Consider the following 19,474-nt stretch of genomic DNA (forward strand, 5'->3'; position numbering starts at 1 on the left):
AAGATGAAATCCAGATACGGCTGAACTAATGAAGAAATTCAGTTAAACAGATATCTTATTGTGCTGACTTGAAACAACAATGCATCTCAACTTGCATACTTTCATTCCATGTCGTCCCATGGAATTTTGTTCTCATGTAATGCACTTACAAGTCTGTAACATACTTATTCAGCAAATGCAAGTAAAACAAATACTGTGTGAGGTATAGAATTTTCCATCTTGTACGGGGCTCTTCAAAGATCATAGGAATATTACATATCCTTCCACGTAAATTTACTCCACCGTGGTATTTGTTCCTAATAATACAAATTAGTTTCAAATTGACTGTGAATAAGCCAACCACACTATAAAGCAGAGAAATTATTTCCATGTACATTTTACCTCCTAATAACAGGTAACACAGTCTGTAACAAGTCGTAAGACAAAACAAAAACTAGTTAACATCTGCATATATAATCAAATATTAAAACTCTCATTAGTTTTTCCTACAAATTATCTACTTTTAAGAAGTTAAAAACAGCATTTTCAAACATTTCTCAGTTTTTACAGCATATAAATGATTATTATTATTTTACAATTATAAGTAAATAGACACTTGATTAAAAAAAGCTGCCCATGTACGTTTTTGAGTTGAGCACAGCTTCTGGTAGCTGAGACAGAGAGATGTCAGGCGAAAAAATGAACCATGTCCTTGAGCCTCTTCTAATAAGTGAGATCTTGTTAGTTATGTAATGAGCCATGTTCATGTATTGCTGAGCACTGTGGACTGTGGTTTGGAGTTTTACATTAACAGTCATTTTGAAGATGGTGTAAGTAAGTAAAACACATCAGTGTGTTACATATTTTTATATTCCAACTTTTTAAGTAAACATTTAGGTGGCATGGAATATGAGAATAATTTCTGCATATTGCTTGATACTGATTTACTTGCTTTTATATCAAGTCCCCCCCATGAACCATGGACCTTGCCGTTGGTGGGGAGGCTTGCGTGCCTCAGCGATACAGATAGCCGTACCATAGGTGCAACCACAACGGAGGGGTATCTGTTGAGAGGCCAGACAAACGTGTGGTTCCTGAAGAGGGGCAGCAGCCTTTTCAGTAGTTGCAAGGGCAACAGTCTGGATGATTGACTGATCTGGCCTTGTAACAATAACCAAAACAGCCTTGCTGTGCTGGTACTGCGAAAGGCTGAAAGCAAGGGGAAACTACAGCGGTAATTTTTCCCGAGGGCATGCAGCTTTACTGTATGATTAAATGATGATGGTGTCCTCTTGGGTAAAATAGTCCCCCATTCCGATCTCCGGGCGGGGACTACTCAAGAGGATGTCGTTATCAGGAGAAATAAAACTGGTGTTCCACGGATCGGAGCGTGGAATGTCAGATCCCTTAATCGGGCAGGTAGGTTAGAAAATTTAAAAAGGGAAATGGATAGGTTGAAGTTAGATATAGTGGGAATTAGTGAAGTTCGGTGGCAGGAGGAACAAGACTTCTGGTCAGGTGACTACAGGGTTATAAACACAAAATCAAATAGGGGTAATGCAGGAGTAGGTTTAATAATGAATAGGAAAATAGGAATGCGGGTAAGCTACTACAAACACCATAGTGAACGCATTATTGTGGCAAAGATAGATACGAAGCCCACACCTACTACAGTAGTACAAGTTTATATGCCAACTAGCTCTGCAGATGACGAAGAAATTGAAGAAATGTATGATGAAATAAAAGAAATTATTCAGATTGTGAAGGGAGACGAAAATTTAATAGTCATGGGTGACTGGAATTTGATAGTAGGAAAAGGAAGAGAAGGAAATGTAGTAGGTAAATATGGAATGGGGGCAAGAAATGAAAGAGAAGGCTGCCTGGTAGAATTTTGCACAGAGCATAGCTTAATCATAGCTAACACTTGGTTTAAGAATCATGAAAGAAGGTTGTATACATGGAAGAACCCTGGAGATACTAAAAGGTATCAGATAGATTATATAATGGTAAGACAGCGATTTAGGAACCAGGTTTTAAATTGTAAGACATTTCCAGGGGCAGATGTGGACTCTGACCACAATCTATTGGTTATGACCTGTAGATTAAAACTGAAGAAACTGCAAAAAGGCGGGAATTTAAGGAGATGGGACCTGGATAAACTGAAAGAACCAGAGGTTGTACAGAGTTTCAGGGAGAGCATTAGGGAACAATTGACAGGAATGGGGGAAAGAAATACAGTAGAAGAAGAATGGGTAGCTTTGAGAGATGCAGTAGTGAATGCAGCAGAGGATCAAGTAGGTAAAAAGCGAGGGCTAGTAGAAATCCTTGGGTAACAGAAGAAATATTGAATTTAATTGATGAAAGGAGAAAATATAAAAATGCAGTAAATGAAGCAGGCAAAAAGGAATACAAACGCCTCAAAAATGAGATCGACAGGAAGTGCAAAATGGCTAAGCAGGGATGGCTAGAGGACAAATGTAAGGATGTAGAGGCTTGTCTCACTAGGGGTAAGATAGATACTGTCTACAGGAAAATTAAAGAGACCTTTGGAGATAAGAGAACCACTTGTATGAACATCAAGAGCTCAGATGGAAACCCAGTTCTAAGCAAAGAAGGGAAAGCAGAAAGGTGGAAGGAGTATATAGAGGGCCTATACAAGGGCGATGTACTTGAGGACAATATTATGGAAATGGAAAAGGATGTAGATGAAGATGAAATGGGAGATATGATACTGCGTGAAGAGTTTGACAGAGCACTGAAAGACCTGAGTCGAAACAAGGCCCCTGGAGTAGACAACATTCCATTGGAACTACTGACAGCCTTGGGAGAGCCAGTCCTGACAAAACTCTACCATCTGGTGAGCAAGATGTATGAAACAGGCGAAATACCCTCAGATTTCAAGAAGAATATAATAATTCCAATCCCAAAGAAAGCAGGTGTTGACAGATGTGAAAATTACCGAACAATCGGTTTAATAAGCCACAGCTGCAAAATACTAACACGAATTCTTTACAGACGAATGGAGAAACTAGTAGAAACCGGCCTCGGGGAAGATCAGTTTGGATTCCGTAGAAATACTGGAACACGTGAGGCAATACTGACCCTACGACTTATCTTAGAAGAAAGATTAAGGAAAGGCAAACCTACGTTTCTAGCATTTGTAGACTTAGACAAAGCTTTTGACAATGTTGACTGGAATACTCTCTTTAAAATTCTAAAGGTGTCAGGGGTAAAATACAGGGAGCGAAAGGCTATTTACAATTTGTACAGAAACCAGATGGCAGTTATAAGAGTCGAGGGACATGAAAGGGAAGCAGTGGTTGAGAAGGGAGTAAGACAGGGTTGTAGCCTCTCCCCGATGCTTAAAGTAGTAAAGGAGTTTTGCTATTTGGGGAGCAAAATAACTGATGATGGTAGAAGTAGAGAGGGTATAAAACGTAGACTGGCAATGGCAAGGAAAGCGTTTCTGAAGAAGAGAAATTTGTTAACATCGAGTATAGATTTAAGTGTCAGGAAGTCATTTCTGAAAGTATTTGTATGGAGTGTAGCCATGTATGGAAGTGAAACATGGACGATAAATAGTTTGGACAAGAAGAGCATAGAAACTTTCGAAATGTGGTGCTACAGAAGAATGCTGAAGATTAGATGGGTAGATCACATAACTAATGAGGAAGTATTGAATAGGATTGGGGAGAAGAGAAGTTTGTGGCACAACTTGACCAGAAGAAGGAATCGGTTGGTAGGACATGTTTTGAGGCATCAAGGGATCACCAATTTAGTTTTAGAGGGCATCGTGGAGAGTAAAAATCGTAGAGGGAGACCAAGAGATGAATACACTAAGCAGATTCAGAAGAATGTAGGTTGCGGTAGGTACTGGGAGATGAAGAAGCTTGCACAGGATAGAGTAGCATGGAGAGCTGGATCAAATCAGTCTCAGGAGTGAAGACCACAACAACAACATATATCAAGTAAAATGGCTGCAAATTCAGAAGCATTGTAGCACATTGATTTGATGATAGCAAAATCCATATACTAGTACTCCATGGATGCCACTAAAGACTGGAAAAATATGAACTTTGCTAGATAGAAGGTGAGTTGTCACCACCCTCTCACAAGCGTGTACCAGATCCTGTGGAGTTGTGTTACGGAAGTCAAGTAACAGAGGCAACCTGTTCTTTTCATTGAGTTAATGTACAAGATAAGTGATATATGGCTGATGATGAAAAAGAGTTGGCCAGTAGGTCCAGTGCCGATAAAGCTGTTGTCAATTTTTGGTGTTTGTTTGAAAATTTCTTGCTGTTAATAGCGTAACACCGGCATAGTCCACTTTTCCTCAAAATACTAGCTGCTCTACGATAAATGTTAGAAATGTTTTCTGCCAAGGCAACCACTGAAATACATCATAATTGCAGTTTTTAATGTTAGCAAAATTCTAAGAAATATGAAAATGGTGGTTTAGTGTGTAAAGGACAGATTGCTACGTGCCATATAGAGAAGGCATTAAGTCACAAACAGGCATAATAATAAGACCATTATAAATTTAAGCTTACATGTATAGTCATGTTTTTGTTGTGGCTGTGTGCAACTCAGTGTCTCCTCTATAGGAGTGATCAACAATATATCCTTTTCATAATATTGTCATTTTTCCATCCAGGATTTTCCATTGCATGTTTTAATGTGTGCTGCCTGTATTATTTGCAATAAACAAAGGAGGTATGTAAGTAAGTTTTTCTAAAAATTAAGAATATGAACAAGGCCCATATTTTTACTCAAGCATGCCAATATTAAGGTTAAATCACACAATGGAAAGCCCAGGATAGAATAAGAACAAGACTGTGTAGAGCTGCATACAGGCACAATGAAAAAGACTGCTACATATTATTCAGCTATCTGACTAAGTCTTTCATCAGACACAGACAATACAAAACACAAACACACTCACACAAGCACACCTCACATACAAATGAGCACTGTCATCTTCAGCTGCTAAGACACTACTGCAACTGTGTCCAAGGTGAGCAGTGATATTTGCTTGGATGGGTGGTAGGGGTAGAGGTCGAGAATACACACGAGATGGGGAAATGGAGGGATTGCAGGAAAGGGGAGGGATAGAAGACTAGGGGTGGGGGATGATGCTATTGTTGCCTGTGGGAACGTGTAAGGACACACTGAGCGCAAGATAGTGTTAGGAGTATGCAGATGCACTGGCAGGATAGAAAGCATGTGTAGGGCTGCAGTGGAGAGGACAGTGGGTAGTGAAGGTTGAGACCTGGGTGGGGGGATAACAGGACAGATTGAAATGTTACAATTTTGCAAGGAGAGTTCCTACACACGCCAACCAGAAAATCTGGAATTGGTGGGAAGAATCCAGACAGTACAGACTTTGAAGCTGTCAAAGTTGAGCACACCGTCTTGGGTGGCATGTTCAGCAACTAGATGGTCCAGCTATCTTTTGGCCAATTTGGCAGCGGCTATTCGCAGGGAAAAACAGCTTGTCAGTTGTTATGTCCATACAGGGAGTGACACTGTGGTTTCAGCTTAATTGGTGGATCATATCGGTGCTTTCACAGGTGCCCCTGCCTTTGATGGGGTAGGAGATGCCTATCACAGGACTGGAGTAGATGGTAGTGGGATGATGTATGGGATAGGTCTTGTGTCAAGGTCTATTGCAGGGATATGAGCCGTTGGGTGAGGCATTGTGAGCAGGGTTGGACTAGGGACAGACAAGGATACTGTGTAGGTTAAGTGGATGGCACAGTAATTTCAGTGAGTGGCAAGAGGTAGTCAATTATTAAAGTTCTGGGTGGTACTGAGTTGCAAGAGGGGTGCTCCTTTGTAGCCAGGCAGTCTGTACATGAGGGATGGTAGGTGATTGGGAAGACTAGGCACATGTGATCATCCTGGACAAGGGAGGGTGGATAATCCAGCTTCCTCAATGTCGATCTCACCTCAAGGATAGCTACATCGATATCTTCATCCACACCAAAACTGCCAACCAGTAACAATTTGTCCACTTTGAGAGCTTCCACACATTCCACACCAAGAAGTCCATTCCATACAGCCTACACATCACTAGTGATAAGCAGTCCGTCTCCAAATATGCCTAGATTCTCAATTAGGCCTTCACACACCCAAATTACCCACCCAACCTTACTCAGAAAAATATCTTCCATGCCTTACCTTGCTTCTCACCTACCATTCCTCACACCAGCACTGCCCGGCTGCAAAGGAGTACCCCTCTTATGACTCAATACTGCCGAGCACGGGAGAAACAGAATCACATTCATCGCCAGGGTTTCAGCATACTCTTATTATATCCTGAAATGAAAAATATCCTCCCCAAACCTTCCACAGCGATATTCTGCCAACTACCCAACCAATGCAATATCCTGGTAAATCCCTATTCCATCTCTGCTCCCAGCCCTTTGTCCCATGGCTCATACCCCTGCAACAGGCTGAGATTCAAGACCTATCCCATATGTCTTCCTACCAGCACAGACATTTCACCCACCAAAGGCAGGGCCACCTGTGAAGACAGCCATATGATCCATTAACTTAGTTTCAATCACTATGACACATTCTACACATGCATTACAACTAACAAACTGTCTGTCCACATTAATGGCTACTGCTAAACTGTTACCAAAAGGCAGCTGCTTGGAGTGCCTAGTAGCTGAGTACACTGCCCAACACAATGTGTCTGACTTCCAAAGACTGCTTCACAACCTGTGCCATCTGGATTGTTCCCAGTAATACCAGCTTTTATGAACTGTGCAGATAGGAACACCACTTTCAATATTGCTATGTATCATTCATTTCTGTAACACCCTGGCCTCAACCTTTGTTAATCCCTGTCTGTCATCTGCCTCTCTCCTCCCTATCTCCCACTGCAGCACTACACATGCCTAATGTCCCACCATCCCACCAGTGCACTAAATAATACTCTCTCCTCCCTTTGTCCTCCCACAGCACAGTCCTATTGCTGTACGTAGCAATCCACTACCCTGTCTTCACCACATCCCCTCACACTTTCACATGCAATATTAGCAACTTCCTCTCACCACTACCCTGCTATTCCTCTCCCACCCCATCCCAACTCTTCATCTACATCCCCACTATCCATCCCAGCAAATATCATTGCTCACTTCAGGCACAGCAAGGCTTTAGTGCCCCGACAGCAACGCTCTCTCTCTCTCTCTCTCTCTCTCTCTCTCTCTCTCTCTCTGTGTGTGTGTGTGTGTGTGTGTGTGTGTGTGTGTGTGTGTGTGTGTGTGTGTGTTCTTATTTTTGCCTACATGTGATGAATAACTTAGCCCAATAGCTGAAGAATACCTAACAGTCAATGATTCCTCGAGAGAAGCAGATGTCTTTTTGGTTATCACTGTTGATACAGACTGGGATGATTGACTGATACGATACTTTAATATTAGCCAATATGATCTTGCTAAGACACAACTGAAATATAGGTAACTACAGCCACCATATTTCCAGAGAACATGCAGTTCAAATGCATGGTTTAATGATGATGACATCCTCCTGTATAAAACAGTCCTACATTCAGAACTCTAGTAGCAGCCTGTATGGGAAATGTTGACAGAAGAAAAACAAATCTGTCATTGTATAGGTTGGAGCACTGAATTGAGAGCTGCTAAACATTTTACTATGTTACACAACATGACACAGGTTGAATACAGCAGGAATTAGTACGGTGTCATGGCAAAAAGAACACGATTTCTGTTTACATTAGTACAGAGTTAGCAAAATAAAATTAAATAATGGTAATACAGGAGTAAGGCTAGTAATGAATAAGAAGATAAGATTGCAGGTAAACTATTATGAATAGTACAGTGAACAGATTGTCATAACCAAGATTGATCCAAAGGCATGACCCATCACAGTGGTAAACTACCAAACCAAGATAACTCCAGGACAGGACACAATATATAACAATGAAAAAATACATACCTACTAGTTCTGGTGATGAGGTGCAGAATGGAAAAAAAAAGAGGATGTGATTTGGCAAAAGGAATTATTCAGATAACGTTAAAAGAGGGAAAAACTTAAATGAGACAGAGGACTAAAATTTGATAGGAGGAAAGGGAGATTAAGGGAAAAAGTGTAGGAGAATAATGGCTGGCATAAAGAAAAACGGAGAAGTTTCCTGGCAGAACTTTCCATAAAGCACAATTTAATCATTACAAACATCTGATTACCCGCCTGTATGCAGTCAGTCACACAAGAACAAACTCGCAATCTCTCAAAAGTTTAAAAAGGTAACTAAACAGTGCCTGGTAGTAGTAAAATGTTTTTGTTAATGTATAGATATGCAATACATACATGCACATTCTGTAAGCAAACCTTTTCGTGATGACTTGGCATCGAAGCTTTATATCCATACAGGCTGGAAGCTTCACTCCAGCTACTGCTTATCATACAGCTCAAATAAAATAATTTTGTGACTGACAGATTGCAATGGCATGGGGTGCGGGATGGGGGTGGGGAGGTTATGTTGTAATGCTGCCAGCCACACTTGCTACAGCTCTGCATATAACTGCAAACTAGATAATACAATGAGCACACAATTCTAGAGAAAAATATGTGCTCAGTTGGCAGCTGTGAGCTGGTTCACTGAACCATCAATCACAAAGTTATTTTGATCAAAATACATCAATCAAAGACTACTGTGTACAGGGTGGCGTAGCATACATAGAAGAATGTTTGATGAGTCATCAGCTTTGGGCAGTGACATAGGAAATGTGGCAAATGGTGTCAACCATATGGTGACTATATCATGATGCTATTGGCGATCTTTTCAGAAAGGGTTAGCTACAGATCAGTCTGTAGCCACAACCAGGTTTTTTAGTATCACACTCTTTGCAAAGCCAACTCACAACCAAACCATTATCTTCTAACCTAACCAAGGTCTCGGGATAAGATACCAATCGTATCTTGGGCTAAGCTACAGATCAATGGGTCACCACAACCAGTCTTCTTTTTTGCATTCATTGACTTCACTACCTAATGGTGAATATATGAACCAAAAGGTGACATGACAGCAGCCATTAGCATTACAACAGTGGGCCAAAGCCGACAACTTGTATTGAACATTCCTCCTGATCCCACTGTAACTACCATTAGTGTAGGCAATATTTTTATAAAAACTTACTTTATCAATCATTTGTAAATTATTGAAATATCAATAAGGTACTTCAACATTGATTAAAATAAATTTAAATATTATTTTCTTGTCAATGAAACTGATCAATTTTTGAAAATATAATGTAATTGGACAGATAAGGAAAAATTCTAAAAGTGGTGACATGAGAACACACATATAAAAGGGACTAAAGTTTGCAAGCTTTCAGAACCAATGGTTCCTTCTTCTGGCAGAATGCTTGACGGGGAAAGGAGAGGTGATGGAAAATGACTGGTGAGATTGAGGAAAAGGGGCAGAGTTTAGAAAAGTTGCCCAGAACCTCAGTCAGTGGAGACTTATCACATGGGATGAGTAGGAAAGACTGATTGTTGGGGACTGCACTGGAAAAGATTTGTAAACCTGCAAGCTCTCGTATGGTGCAGTACCCCAACAATCAGTCTTCCCCTCTCATCCCATCCAGTAAGTCTTCCCCAACCCAGGATTCTGGGAGACTTTTCCGAACTCTCCCCATTTTCCTAAACCAGCTCACCAGTCCTTTTCTGTCGCCTCTCTTCCTCCCCCTTCAAACCCTTCTGCCAGAAGATAGAGCCACTGGCTCCAAAAGCTTGCAAACTCTAATACCTTTTATATATGTGTTCTCCTGCCACTGCTTGGTGAGTAGATTTTTTTTTTTACCTTTCCAGTTACATTGGATTAATTTTCTGTATCAGTTCTACCTCTCACACAGATGTATAGTGGCTGCAATGTATGACAAAGGCGGAGCTTGCTTCCTCCACTCACTGCACCACACACTATTATCGTTCAAGAAAAGTTCAAAGATGTTACCAATCATCAGCATACTGATCATACACTTTTACTTGGGCTGTGGGTAGAGGTTACATAGAGAAGGAGCTTGTGATGAGCTTATAGCACACTGGCTGCTAAAACAAGCTCCACCTCTTTCTCCCAGACCAGCTAGCTTATAAAACAAACATTAATGCATCACAAAAGTGACATGAAAGTCCGTGGGAAGCCACTAGAAGGAGCAGGTATAGCCTCTTTGCTCATTTTTGTACATAATATTAACTACCATACAATACTACACACAGATCAACACAAGTATGAAGTCAGTTGACTCCCACTGATCACAGAAGGTCGAATATCAAGTGTACAACCAGTAAGCAGTCTGATTCTAGAGTTAAGCTGATGTGTAATATCTTCACCGAATGGTCATTTCAATTTTTATATGGTAACCTTATTATGCAGCACTGAAATTTACATACCGGTTGCTCTTTTTATTTTCATTCATTGGAGAAAGGAATAAGAAGTAGCTACAGCACCCTTGTAACGAATACCGAGAAATAAAGCTGTATAGTACAGTAAGTCATTTACATTAATTGTTCCACATACCTGAAGGCTCTCATTCATAATGTCATTTACAGAACATTATGTGGGGATGAAGTTACTTAGTTAATGAAACAAAAACTCAATACTTATGGTTGTGACAACATTTTGCACCTATCTCAATAACTGTATCTCACACAGCAATTGCCTCATAGTTCAGAAACAGGAGTTCAAAAAAGAGACTACAACAACAGCTACATCACTAGTGTACAGTCACCCGCTTCAGAATATACCTGTGTTTCCTGTAAACTAAAAGTTTCAAGAGGCAAGCTTCAATTGTCAACAACAAATACTTATACATTTACTTAATACAATATGGTAAGCAGAAAGTGGTACACATCACATACCAGAAATTTGAACACAGATTAATGTTTACCAACTGGCTGTTTGCATGTTCTCAATTTTGGTCACGGGAAAATCCTGTAATCTGATTGTTTAAGTGCCACAATAAACAATTAAATAAGAACATAAACTAATTAATTTCTATACGATTAATTTCAGCTGAGGGAAACTTGACGTAAAAAGATCATAAGTTTATAGAATGATATCCAGTCTACAGAAAGTTCCTAACATGACAGAATAATCACATTGCATTACAGAAAATCTAACCACAACCCACTAAAACTTACCAAAACATTTTTCAAAACAATCTTAGATGGCGATAGTTGTAATGCTATATTTTTAATTCCATTATTTTTTATCATCTTACAGACATTACCAGTATTGCCATTTCCAATTAACTGCAGAAAGATTCATAAGCCTGTCATTGCATGATACAAAGATATGCATTTTTGTTGTTGTTTGTGTAACAGAACTCCCTGCGCTTTAAACAAACTTAATAAACAGCTAAAGAAATGATGACACAAACCGAATTCGGCTGCGCAGGAAGCAAGACCTCCATATACGAAAGGCCGCCAATCCGCTTCTCCCATCCCACTTTCTGCCGTTTGTTGAGGGCCTGCTGCGGGAGGCACCCTTTCCTCTGGGGCGTCTGCTGCCGTAGTCCTGTATCAAATGTAATAGTACACCGTTGGGTCTGAGCAGAACAAGAATGATGATACTTTAAACACCGGTGAGCGAAGCTATCATTACTGTGACTTCTCGTCACTGTTACGTAATGAAGCGTAACATTCATTCACGTAATTTAACGACTGAGCAAGAATTGTGTTCAAGAACTGGATTACTGGTGTATTATGCACCCAATTAACTTACACGTTATCAATTTTTTCTCGCGTGATGAAACGCAGCCGATCACACCACAATTGTTGAAACAAACCCTCGATATAATCGTTTCTGTTGTGACATATCGAGATAATAATGTAAGGTCGATAGTACATAACTCCGATAATGTTCCTCGATATTGGTCGCATAGCAAATGTTAAAAGGCGGTGCCGCACCTGTATTTGAAAGTATGTTTACAAATTAACTAGTTGAGAGAGTGGTGGGCAGAAATTCCAAGTTGTGTTTGTAACCATAATAGTAATCATTTGCTATATTTCTAAACATGAGTCACGTATAAATTCTTTCGGAAATCAGAAACTTTGTTCTATTTATAAATCGTGACCTATGCGCTGTGACATTCCAAGCTTCATGAGTCGGTAAATGCACAGAATTTAGATATGGATGATGTCAGTTGAAAAGAAAAAAAATTGTAAAGATTTCTGCCGCGCGAAAAGAAAGTAGCTACTTAATCTTCAAATTTACGCTTAAGGTAAACGCTTTAATAGAAGTAGCACGTTGGATGTTTCCGTGCATATGTTTAAGTAATGGTGTAGCCGATGAATGCACTGATTGGCACTAATTCTATACATGGAGCGAAGGGTAACCCTTCTGTATACATTTAACTGTATACGACTGCAGAACATCCTTTGTTATTACACATTAACAGGACCTCTTATAATAGGGACAAACCGAATGAGGCAGTGCAGGTTGTTAAGAAACTGACATATATTGGCTGATGGTGTTTACTCTGTTTGACCAACCTTCTTTAGGCTTTCCGTGGTTTTCCTACTCATTCCAAGCAAACTTCTAGAATTGGTTCATTACCAGGGCTACGGCCGACGACCCATCTTATCCTCATAAAAAAAAAAAAAAACATGCTTGCATGTTGAGCCAATGATTTTCATTGTGTTATGCTGACAAATCCTATATCGTTGTGATATGATCCCTGGATGAATAAATAAATGAAATCAAAATGTTGTTTTGACTGTGTTTAGATTGTAGCTCAAAGACAATCTTTAGTTGCAAACCACTTCTAATGCTGTAAGTTATTTTGACATTTGTGTTATCGGATAGCCAGCCCTATTTTGGCTCTGGGTAGGTTATAATGAATAACACAAGGTATTGTTATTTGAGTTGATTGATTTGTACATTAATGCAGGGATCGTCTTACGATCAATAGGATTTGTTATCATAGTACAATGAAAATAAATAGCTCCAAATACACATAGAATTTATATTTATGTTACTATTAGAAGGGGACAAGGAGCCAGCCTTGGCCTTGTGAAGGAACCATTCTGGCATATGCCAGAAATGATTTAGAAGAACCACAGAAAACCTAAATCAGAGTGGCTGGACTGAGAAAACTCCATCCTTCCAATAATAAAGTAATTTTAACAACTGTGCTGCTTCATTTAGTATTATTGTAAATGTTCTTTGTTTTACACACAATTTGTACCATATAACTTATGTTATGAAACAGTTTTGCACTGCAACACTGTACACACTAACATCCACACTCCTGGACCACAAAAGTGCTGCTATGCTCCTTGCACTCCCATGTGTGTGTTTGGAAAACTGACTCCAGGCACATAAACATGTAACTATGCCCCATGCAGTTCCTCATGTCCACCCCTCAGTCTGCCTAAAAAACTGAGTCACTATCCCTCCATGATTAGTGAGATGTTGAGCTCTTAGAGTGACAGGTCATTACCATCACGCACTATAGGTCTTGGCATGTGCTTTTCTTGTAAAAGAATTCCATTATAATCATGTCTTGTAATATGACAGGGCATTCTAATTTCCCCTTTCATTATTAACCATTATTCTGAGTGTCCTAAATAATCTTGATTTGTGTAGTACCAGTATGCATTATTTATGAAGAATGTTTAAGCCATCTTTAAACATATGTATTTTAGTAATCTTTTTCATCTCCTTGCCCAATTTATAATGCAGTTTTATTCTGAGATAGGAAATGCTGTTTTGAGTTTTCTGTATGTTTTTCCATGGTAAATGTAGGTACAAGCTGGCTCTTGTTCGATTATTATTTATAGAGATATTAATGAAATACTTAGTAATGTTTTTCCTCATTTGCCCAACAGATTGGTAGATTTACTCAGGCCTAAGGATACTGGTTTTAAAATAGTCCTTTACACTAAGCCCAGCTACTACTTCTAGCTGTTATTCTTACAGACCTTGTCTGCAGTTTCAAACTGTGTCCATGTTTTGTGCCTTTGTTCCCCAGAAAAAAATCCCCCAGCTAATAATGTATGCGTATCAAGGAATAATATGTCAACACAAAACATTGGCTGTTACAAACTAGGCCTAATTAGAAAACCATATTAACATAACATACTGATCACATTCATTTTGTATCTTTTAGTGTTTGTTCCATGTTAATTGACAGTCAATATTTATCCATAAAAACTTGTGTGTTACACAATCTATAACCTGTGCTTAATGTGACAGCATTGTTTTTTTTTCTCTTGATCTGACATGCATAAAGTTCCTTTTTCTTTCTGTTTGATGTTAATTTATTACATGTTAGCCAATCATAAACATTCTTTAATGTTTCATTTGGTTTCCTTAATAGCAGTCCTGTTGTTTCATGGTTGACTATGATGCTCCATGTCTTATACTGTCTGGAAAGTCATTGAAATATATTAAGAACAGAGTTGGATCCAACACACTAACCTGAGGCAGACCTATGTTTGTATTTCTTGTAAGACAATTGCTTTACTGAAAATTTATGGTCAGCAGAATGTGAAGTATTTCTATCTTTCACACCCAGTTTTTCAGGGAAGACTGGAGCCGTTTATTTACTATTCATCTTACACCAAGTGCTTCTATCTTGTTTATTAGTATTTTATGGCAGCAGTGTCAAAAGTCTTTGACAAGTCTAAGCATATGTCTGCAACAGTCACCCTTGTCAAGAGCTTGAGGTACCACTTTTGTGAACTCCGTAATGACTGAGATTGTACTGCTCCTAAATTTGAAACCAAACTGTGCTTCATTAAAAAATTGTATTTATTCATGTGACTCATTAGTATATCATTCATGATTGAGTTGGGTATTTTTGACAATGCAGACAGTAGTGAAACTGGCATTTGGTGAAGGACTGTCAGTCTTTCCGCTCCCGGGATTGGAATGACTCCTTACCCTCTCCCTTAAAACCCACTTCCTTTCGTCTTCCCCTCTCCTTCCCTCTTTCCTGATGAGGCAACAGTTTGTTGCGAAAGCTTGAATTTTGTGTGTATGTTTGTGTTTGTTTGTGTGTCTATCGACCTGCCAGCGCTTTCGTTCGGTAAGTCACCTCATCTTTGATTTTATATATAATTTTTCCCACGTGGAATGTTTCCTTCTATTATATTAAATATAAACAAATTTAGACACCAACCCGCATACAAAACCACAGAAAACGACGAAAAAAACCGGCATCACAAGCTCCCCAAATACCACTAAACACAATATCATCTGGAATCGGACACTTCCCTTGACCTATATAGCTCAACAGCAGCTCCCGATCCCATAAATTAGGGTCAAACACTTCCCTTGGTCTATATAGCTCAAAAACATCTCCCGATACCAATATCAACATACACAGCCCTTGACCTGCGCACTGTTAATTTGATCTGTCATATCCATTCCTGAACAAAAACAACAACCGATTAATTTTACTAAAATTACCACACGATGTACAGCGAACAACACTAAATTAACCTTCACACAAAATCGTTAACTCACTGAAACAAATTCCACTACAAAACAGACCCGACACTCAAACAGAGCCCATTACACCACACAAACGAAAACCCTGAACGTACCACCAGAGAGCACAACAAACCACAACACGACAACATCTACAAACACGCCACACTCACAAACCAAACTCCGCGCCGTCATGACGTCACACACGACAACACCCTTACGTCACGGGTCAAAGCCGACGCGTGGGATCGGACGCTTCTGTCGACCCATGCTGCCTATACGCGCCTTCAGAACATAGACTGTAAACTCATCTGTACCTGCTGACTTCTTATTGTTTCATTTCTATGTTGTCTTCTTGACTTCAAGCTATGTTGTTAGAAAACCCTATCATTGTTCTTTCTGTGTAAGTTATTACAAGTGCTATGTGCGTTTTAAGAAGATTTTGTTGCAACTATTCCCCAAAGTTTAGATGACATCCATGATGTTACTGTTTTTATTTTTCTGTTGTAGACGCCATTCATGTGTTTTATTTACAGTATTTTGTGTAGTTCTTGTGGATAAAAATTTAGGTTGTGTTATTTATTTGCCTTGTATTGGATTCATGGAAATGGCAAACTATTGTGGGGTATGGGAGAGGGGGAAGGAATTGATTTGGAAGATTTTATAGAACTATGTAGGACTAGTGCAGGTTGTGATGAATTGTGTTGTATACTGAACCTGTTAGATCTACTGGTGATTCCAGGCACATTGTAGGTTGCGATGTTGCTTTTGGGCTTTCTTTCTGTAGATTGTGACAAATGACTGAACTGTAGAGTTATCCAAGGTCTCTGTTGGTCTGGTGGGTAATAGTGTGGTTCAGGGTTGGCATAGTCAAAGAACCCATTACAAAAAATTGTTATTTTCTTCAAATCCAGGTTGTGGTGCAAGATTGAACAGAAACATGCCTGGTATCTCAGCCCAGTAAGTTTGAAAGCCCACCAGAAGGCATGGACCTTGATGGCAGCTGCTAGGCGACACTGCTACATCTGTGGGTGCTGACATTACTGCTTCAAGTGCTAGCAGCGAAGCCACAACTGTTGTGCTGGCCTATCTGTGCCTATGTCTACCCTTGAAAGCTAGCAACAAGCAGCCCAGTCTTCAGTTGTGATTTCACTGCACTCTTATACTGGTCTCACTACACATTTTTGTTTGTTTCTGGATTCACTACATCTTAGGTTTCACATCTCGATTTACTCACTGGACTTTTTATTCCACCGTGTCATCTCCATTGTCTGTCCTATTCTTCTTTTGATTTGCTGTTGACACACCTGGCTGGTCAGCCAGTTTCTGCTACTTCTTGAGTCATTCCCAGTCTTCTCAAATGACGTTAAACACTAACCACCACCACCACCATCTTCTCAAATTCTGGTGAGGTTAGCACTGTTCCATGGATTCAAAGTTCATGCAACTTTTGGAACAGTAACAGAAACAGTTACTCTTGCAGCAGCAATAGCAACAGCAGTTTCAACAACAGCAGTGGCAAACTGACCTATTCCATCAGAGAATTCTGCTTTTGAAGGATCAACTACAGGTTCAGGGTATCCAATCCATCTAGGCTAGGCTCACTTTCCAGGCGGAGAACCGTCTACCCTCATTTCCACCACTTAATGATGCAAAGAGGTCTAGAATATGTATTTACAGCAGCTGAAATGGCACTGCACCACTTTTTGGATCTCTGACAAAGTTCTCAAAAGGTCGCTTTTCCTTTTTTTTTTTTTTTTGAGACATTTTTCTTATTGAAGAAGTTGGCTCTACACTGGAATCCTGTCGCACCCATCTTTGAGAAGATGTGTTTGTTCCTTTTGCATTGTTATTTGCAACAATTACAGGTGATCACATCATGCCTTGGTTCCCATCAAGACCACAAGCAACCTGGTCAGTCATATCACTTGTTAGTGACGAATTTGCAAGGATGGATCACCATTGTGATTTCGCTTATATGAACCTGGCTTGCAAAACCTCAAATGCTGATTCTTTGATTTGAGTTGTCATGGTCCAATTGGCTCTCAATCTGGAGGGAAAAACTGCAGCCCTCAAACTAGACAGCCTTCCTTTTGTTGATATTTTGAAAATCGCGCATTGTTTCAAGGTTGCCCTGGCAGCAAATGAACGTTTCGTGGCTTGTTTACAAGTAGCAGCAGTTCAGCTGCCACCTCATGCCTTGATGGTGCAGAATCCTTGTAAACCTCTTCTATGACAGCGTCAAGGTGATTCATCTATTTCTGATGTGTCGGTGGCTTCTGAACTGCCGACCGCACCTCATCAGTGTAAGCAACAGGGTCTTCCACTTTATCCTGACTGCTTCACAGAACAACCATGTGCAGACTGTCCATATCACTGGGTGCACTGCGCCCCTTGCGGGAAAGATGGGCATCTCCAAGCTGCCTGTCAGAAACAGTCAGGGTGACTAGAGCCCGTTTCCACATGCATGTCGAGGAACATTGTGTGAACTTCAGGCAAGTATTCCGCAGGGTGATCCTTCTGCTACCAACTTGTTTATTCAGCTCACAGTTGCGAACCAGGATGTCTGTCTCCAAGAGTATACAGTTGCTACCATTTCCTTGGTCAGCCTCCAAGCGTATGCTCATCTAGGTTTCCCTGGATTGGGCCCACACTACCATTTGTTAGTCATTGCCTGTTTGATTTCTCTCTGGGGGCCGATTCATGATCATAGCTGCCTATGAAAAGGTCACTTGGTTGATAATGCTGTTCATTTTTGATAGTCATTTGGCTGTCAACATTTTTGGTCTGAATGCCTTCTCATTGTTTGGACACTCCATCACTGATAAGGTTCACATTGTCACTGTCTCAGTTCCCTATCAGGAACTCAACGACCTTTATGGTGCTTTTGTACCTACATTTAATGCTGGTTTGGGGTGCACCGCGGATTTCCAAGCACATATGCCTTTGTGTTCCGATGCAGTGCCCCATTTCTGCTGGGCACAACCTATTCCAGGCAGCTATTAAGCAGGAACTTGATGGACTTCGTGAGACTGGACTGATTGAACGTGTTAAAATCAGTGTGAGAGTCACATCACTGCTAGTGGTCAAGAAACTTGATGGCTCCTTCCTGCTATGCGTGGATTTTAAGTTGACTGTCAGTGCCCAGACACATCTGGAAACCTACCCAATACCTTGGCTGGAGGACTTCCTCACAAAGTCCCTCTGCAGGTCCGGGGGTTAGAATAGACCAGAGGTATCCTTGCCTGTCGTAAGAGGCGACTAAAAAGGCCTCACACTTTTCGTCCCTATAAGTTCAGGTCGCATTTTATGGTTTGACCTGCCACTTTCCAAATTCTGCAGACGTGTGAGCCATATGGGGAAGTATGCCTTACGTGGTGCATGAATTATCCACAGTGCCCTTAGATTCGATCTCCTGAACCTCTAGTCATAGCCACCCAGAGTGGCCGAGCAGTTCTAGGCACTTCAGTCTGGAACCACGTGACCGCTACGGTCGCAGGTTTGAATCCTGCCTTGGGCATGGATGTGTGTGATGTCCTTAGGTTAGTTAGGTTTAAGTAGTTCGAAGTTCTAGGGAACTGATGACCTCAGATGTTACGTCCCATGGTGCTCAGAGCCATTTGAACCTATAGTCATGGCTTTGCATCTCCACCTGCAATTCAACTATTTGGGCGAGGACACTTTGCAGGGTATGTCATCTTCTTCCATTGTCTCCTGTCCTGTTTCACCCCTATGACAGTATTGGATTTCTCTGCACCCAATATCCAGCATGGTAGCCAGTTCGTTGTGGTGGGGCACCCATTTGGTGTTAGCCCCCTGACAACACAGGGATCGCACTACTGATGCCTGAGCTGTAAACCCCCAACGTATCCCAAGGAGTAGATGTCTGTCTTCCTGTGGCATCAGGACTCCCTGCAATGGCCATCGTGCCAGGTGGCCTTTGCTGTGGCTGGGTGGCACCCTAGGGGTGAACCCCTGATCGGAGTGGCTGGCATAAGGGCGGATGACCCCGAGTGAAGCGGACAGGTC

At 40.7% G+C, this 19,474-nt stretch overlaps 2 protein-coding genes across 3 annotated transcripts in view; one reads left to right on the forward strand and one right to left on the reverse strand.

Annotated features, from left to right (window-relative positions):
* Positions 1-11,871, reverse strand: part of LOC124776413 (mitochondrial uncoupling protein Bmcp) — a 104,112-nt gene extending 92,241 nt beyond the window's left edge. Inside the window, exons 1-2 of the mRNA XM_047251401.1 lie at positions 11,732-11,871; positions 11,388-11,524 (exon numbers count right to left, since the gene is read on the reverse strand). Coding sequence (XP_047107357.1) covers positions 11,388-11,524; positions 11,732-11,856 — 262 coding nt within the window. The 5' untranslated portion in view covers positions 11,857-11,871. The remainder of the gene's footprint in view (positions 1-11,387; positions 11,525-11,731) is intronic.
* The window catches only part of LOC124776412 (calpain-5-like), a 300,262-nt gene continuing 292,628 nt past the window's right edge, over positions 11,841-19,474 (forward strand). The window contains exon 1 of one of the 2 annotated variants that reach the window (XM_047251400.1): positions 11,841-11,928. The gene's annotated coding sequence lies outside the window, so the exon portion shown is untranslated. The other variant, XM_047251399.1, reaches the window with a different exon arrangement.

Source organism: Schistocerca piceifrons, chromosome 2 (genome assembly GCF_021461385.2).
Source record: "Schistocerca piceifrons isolate TAMUIC-IGC-003096 chromosome 2, iqSchPice1.1, whole genome shotgun sequence".
Classification (NCBI taxonomy): Eukaryota; Metazoa; Arthropoda; class Insecta; order Orthoptera; family Acrididae; genus Schistocerca; species Schistocerca piceifrons.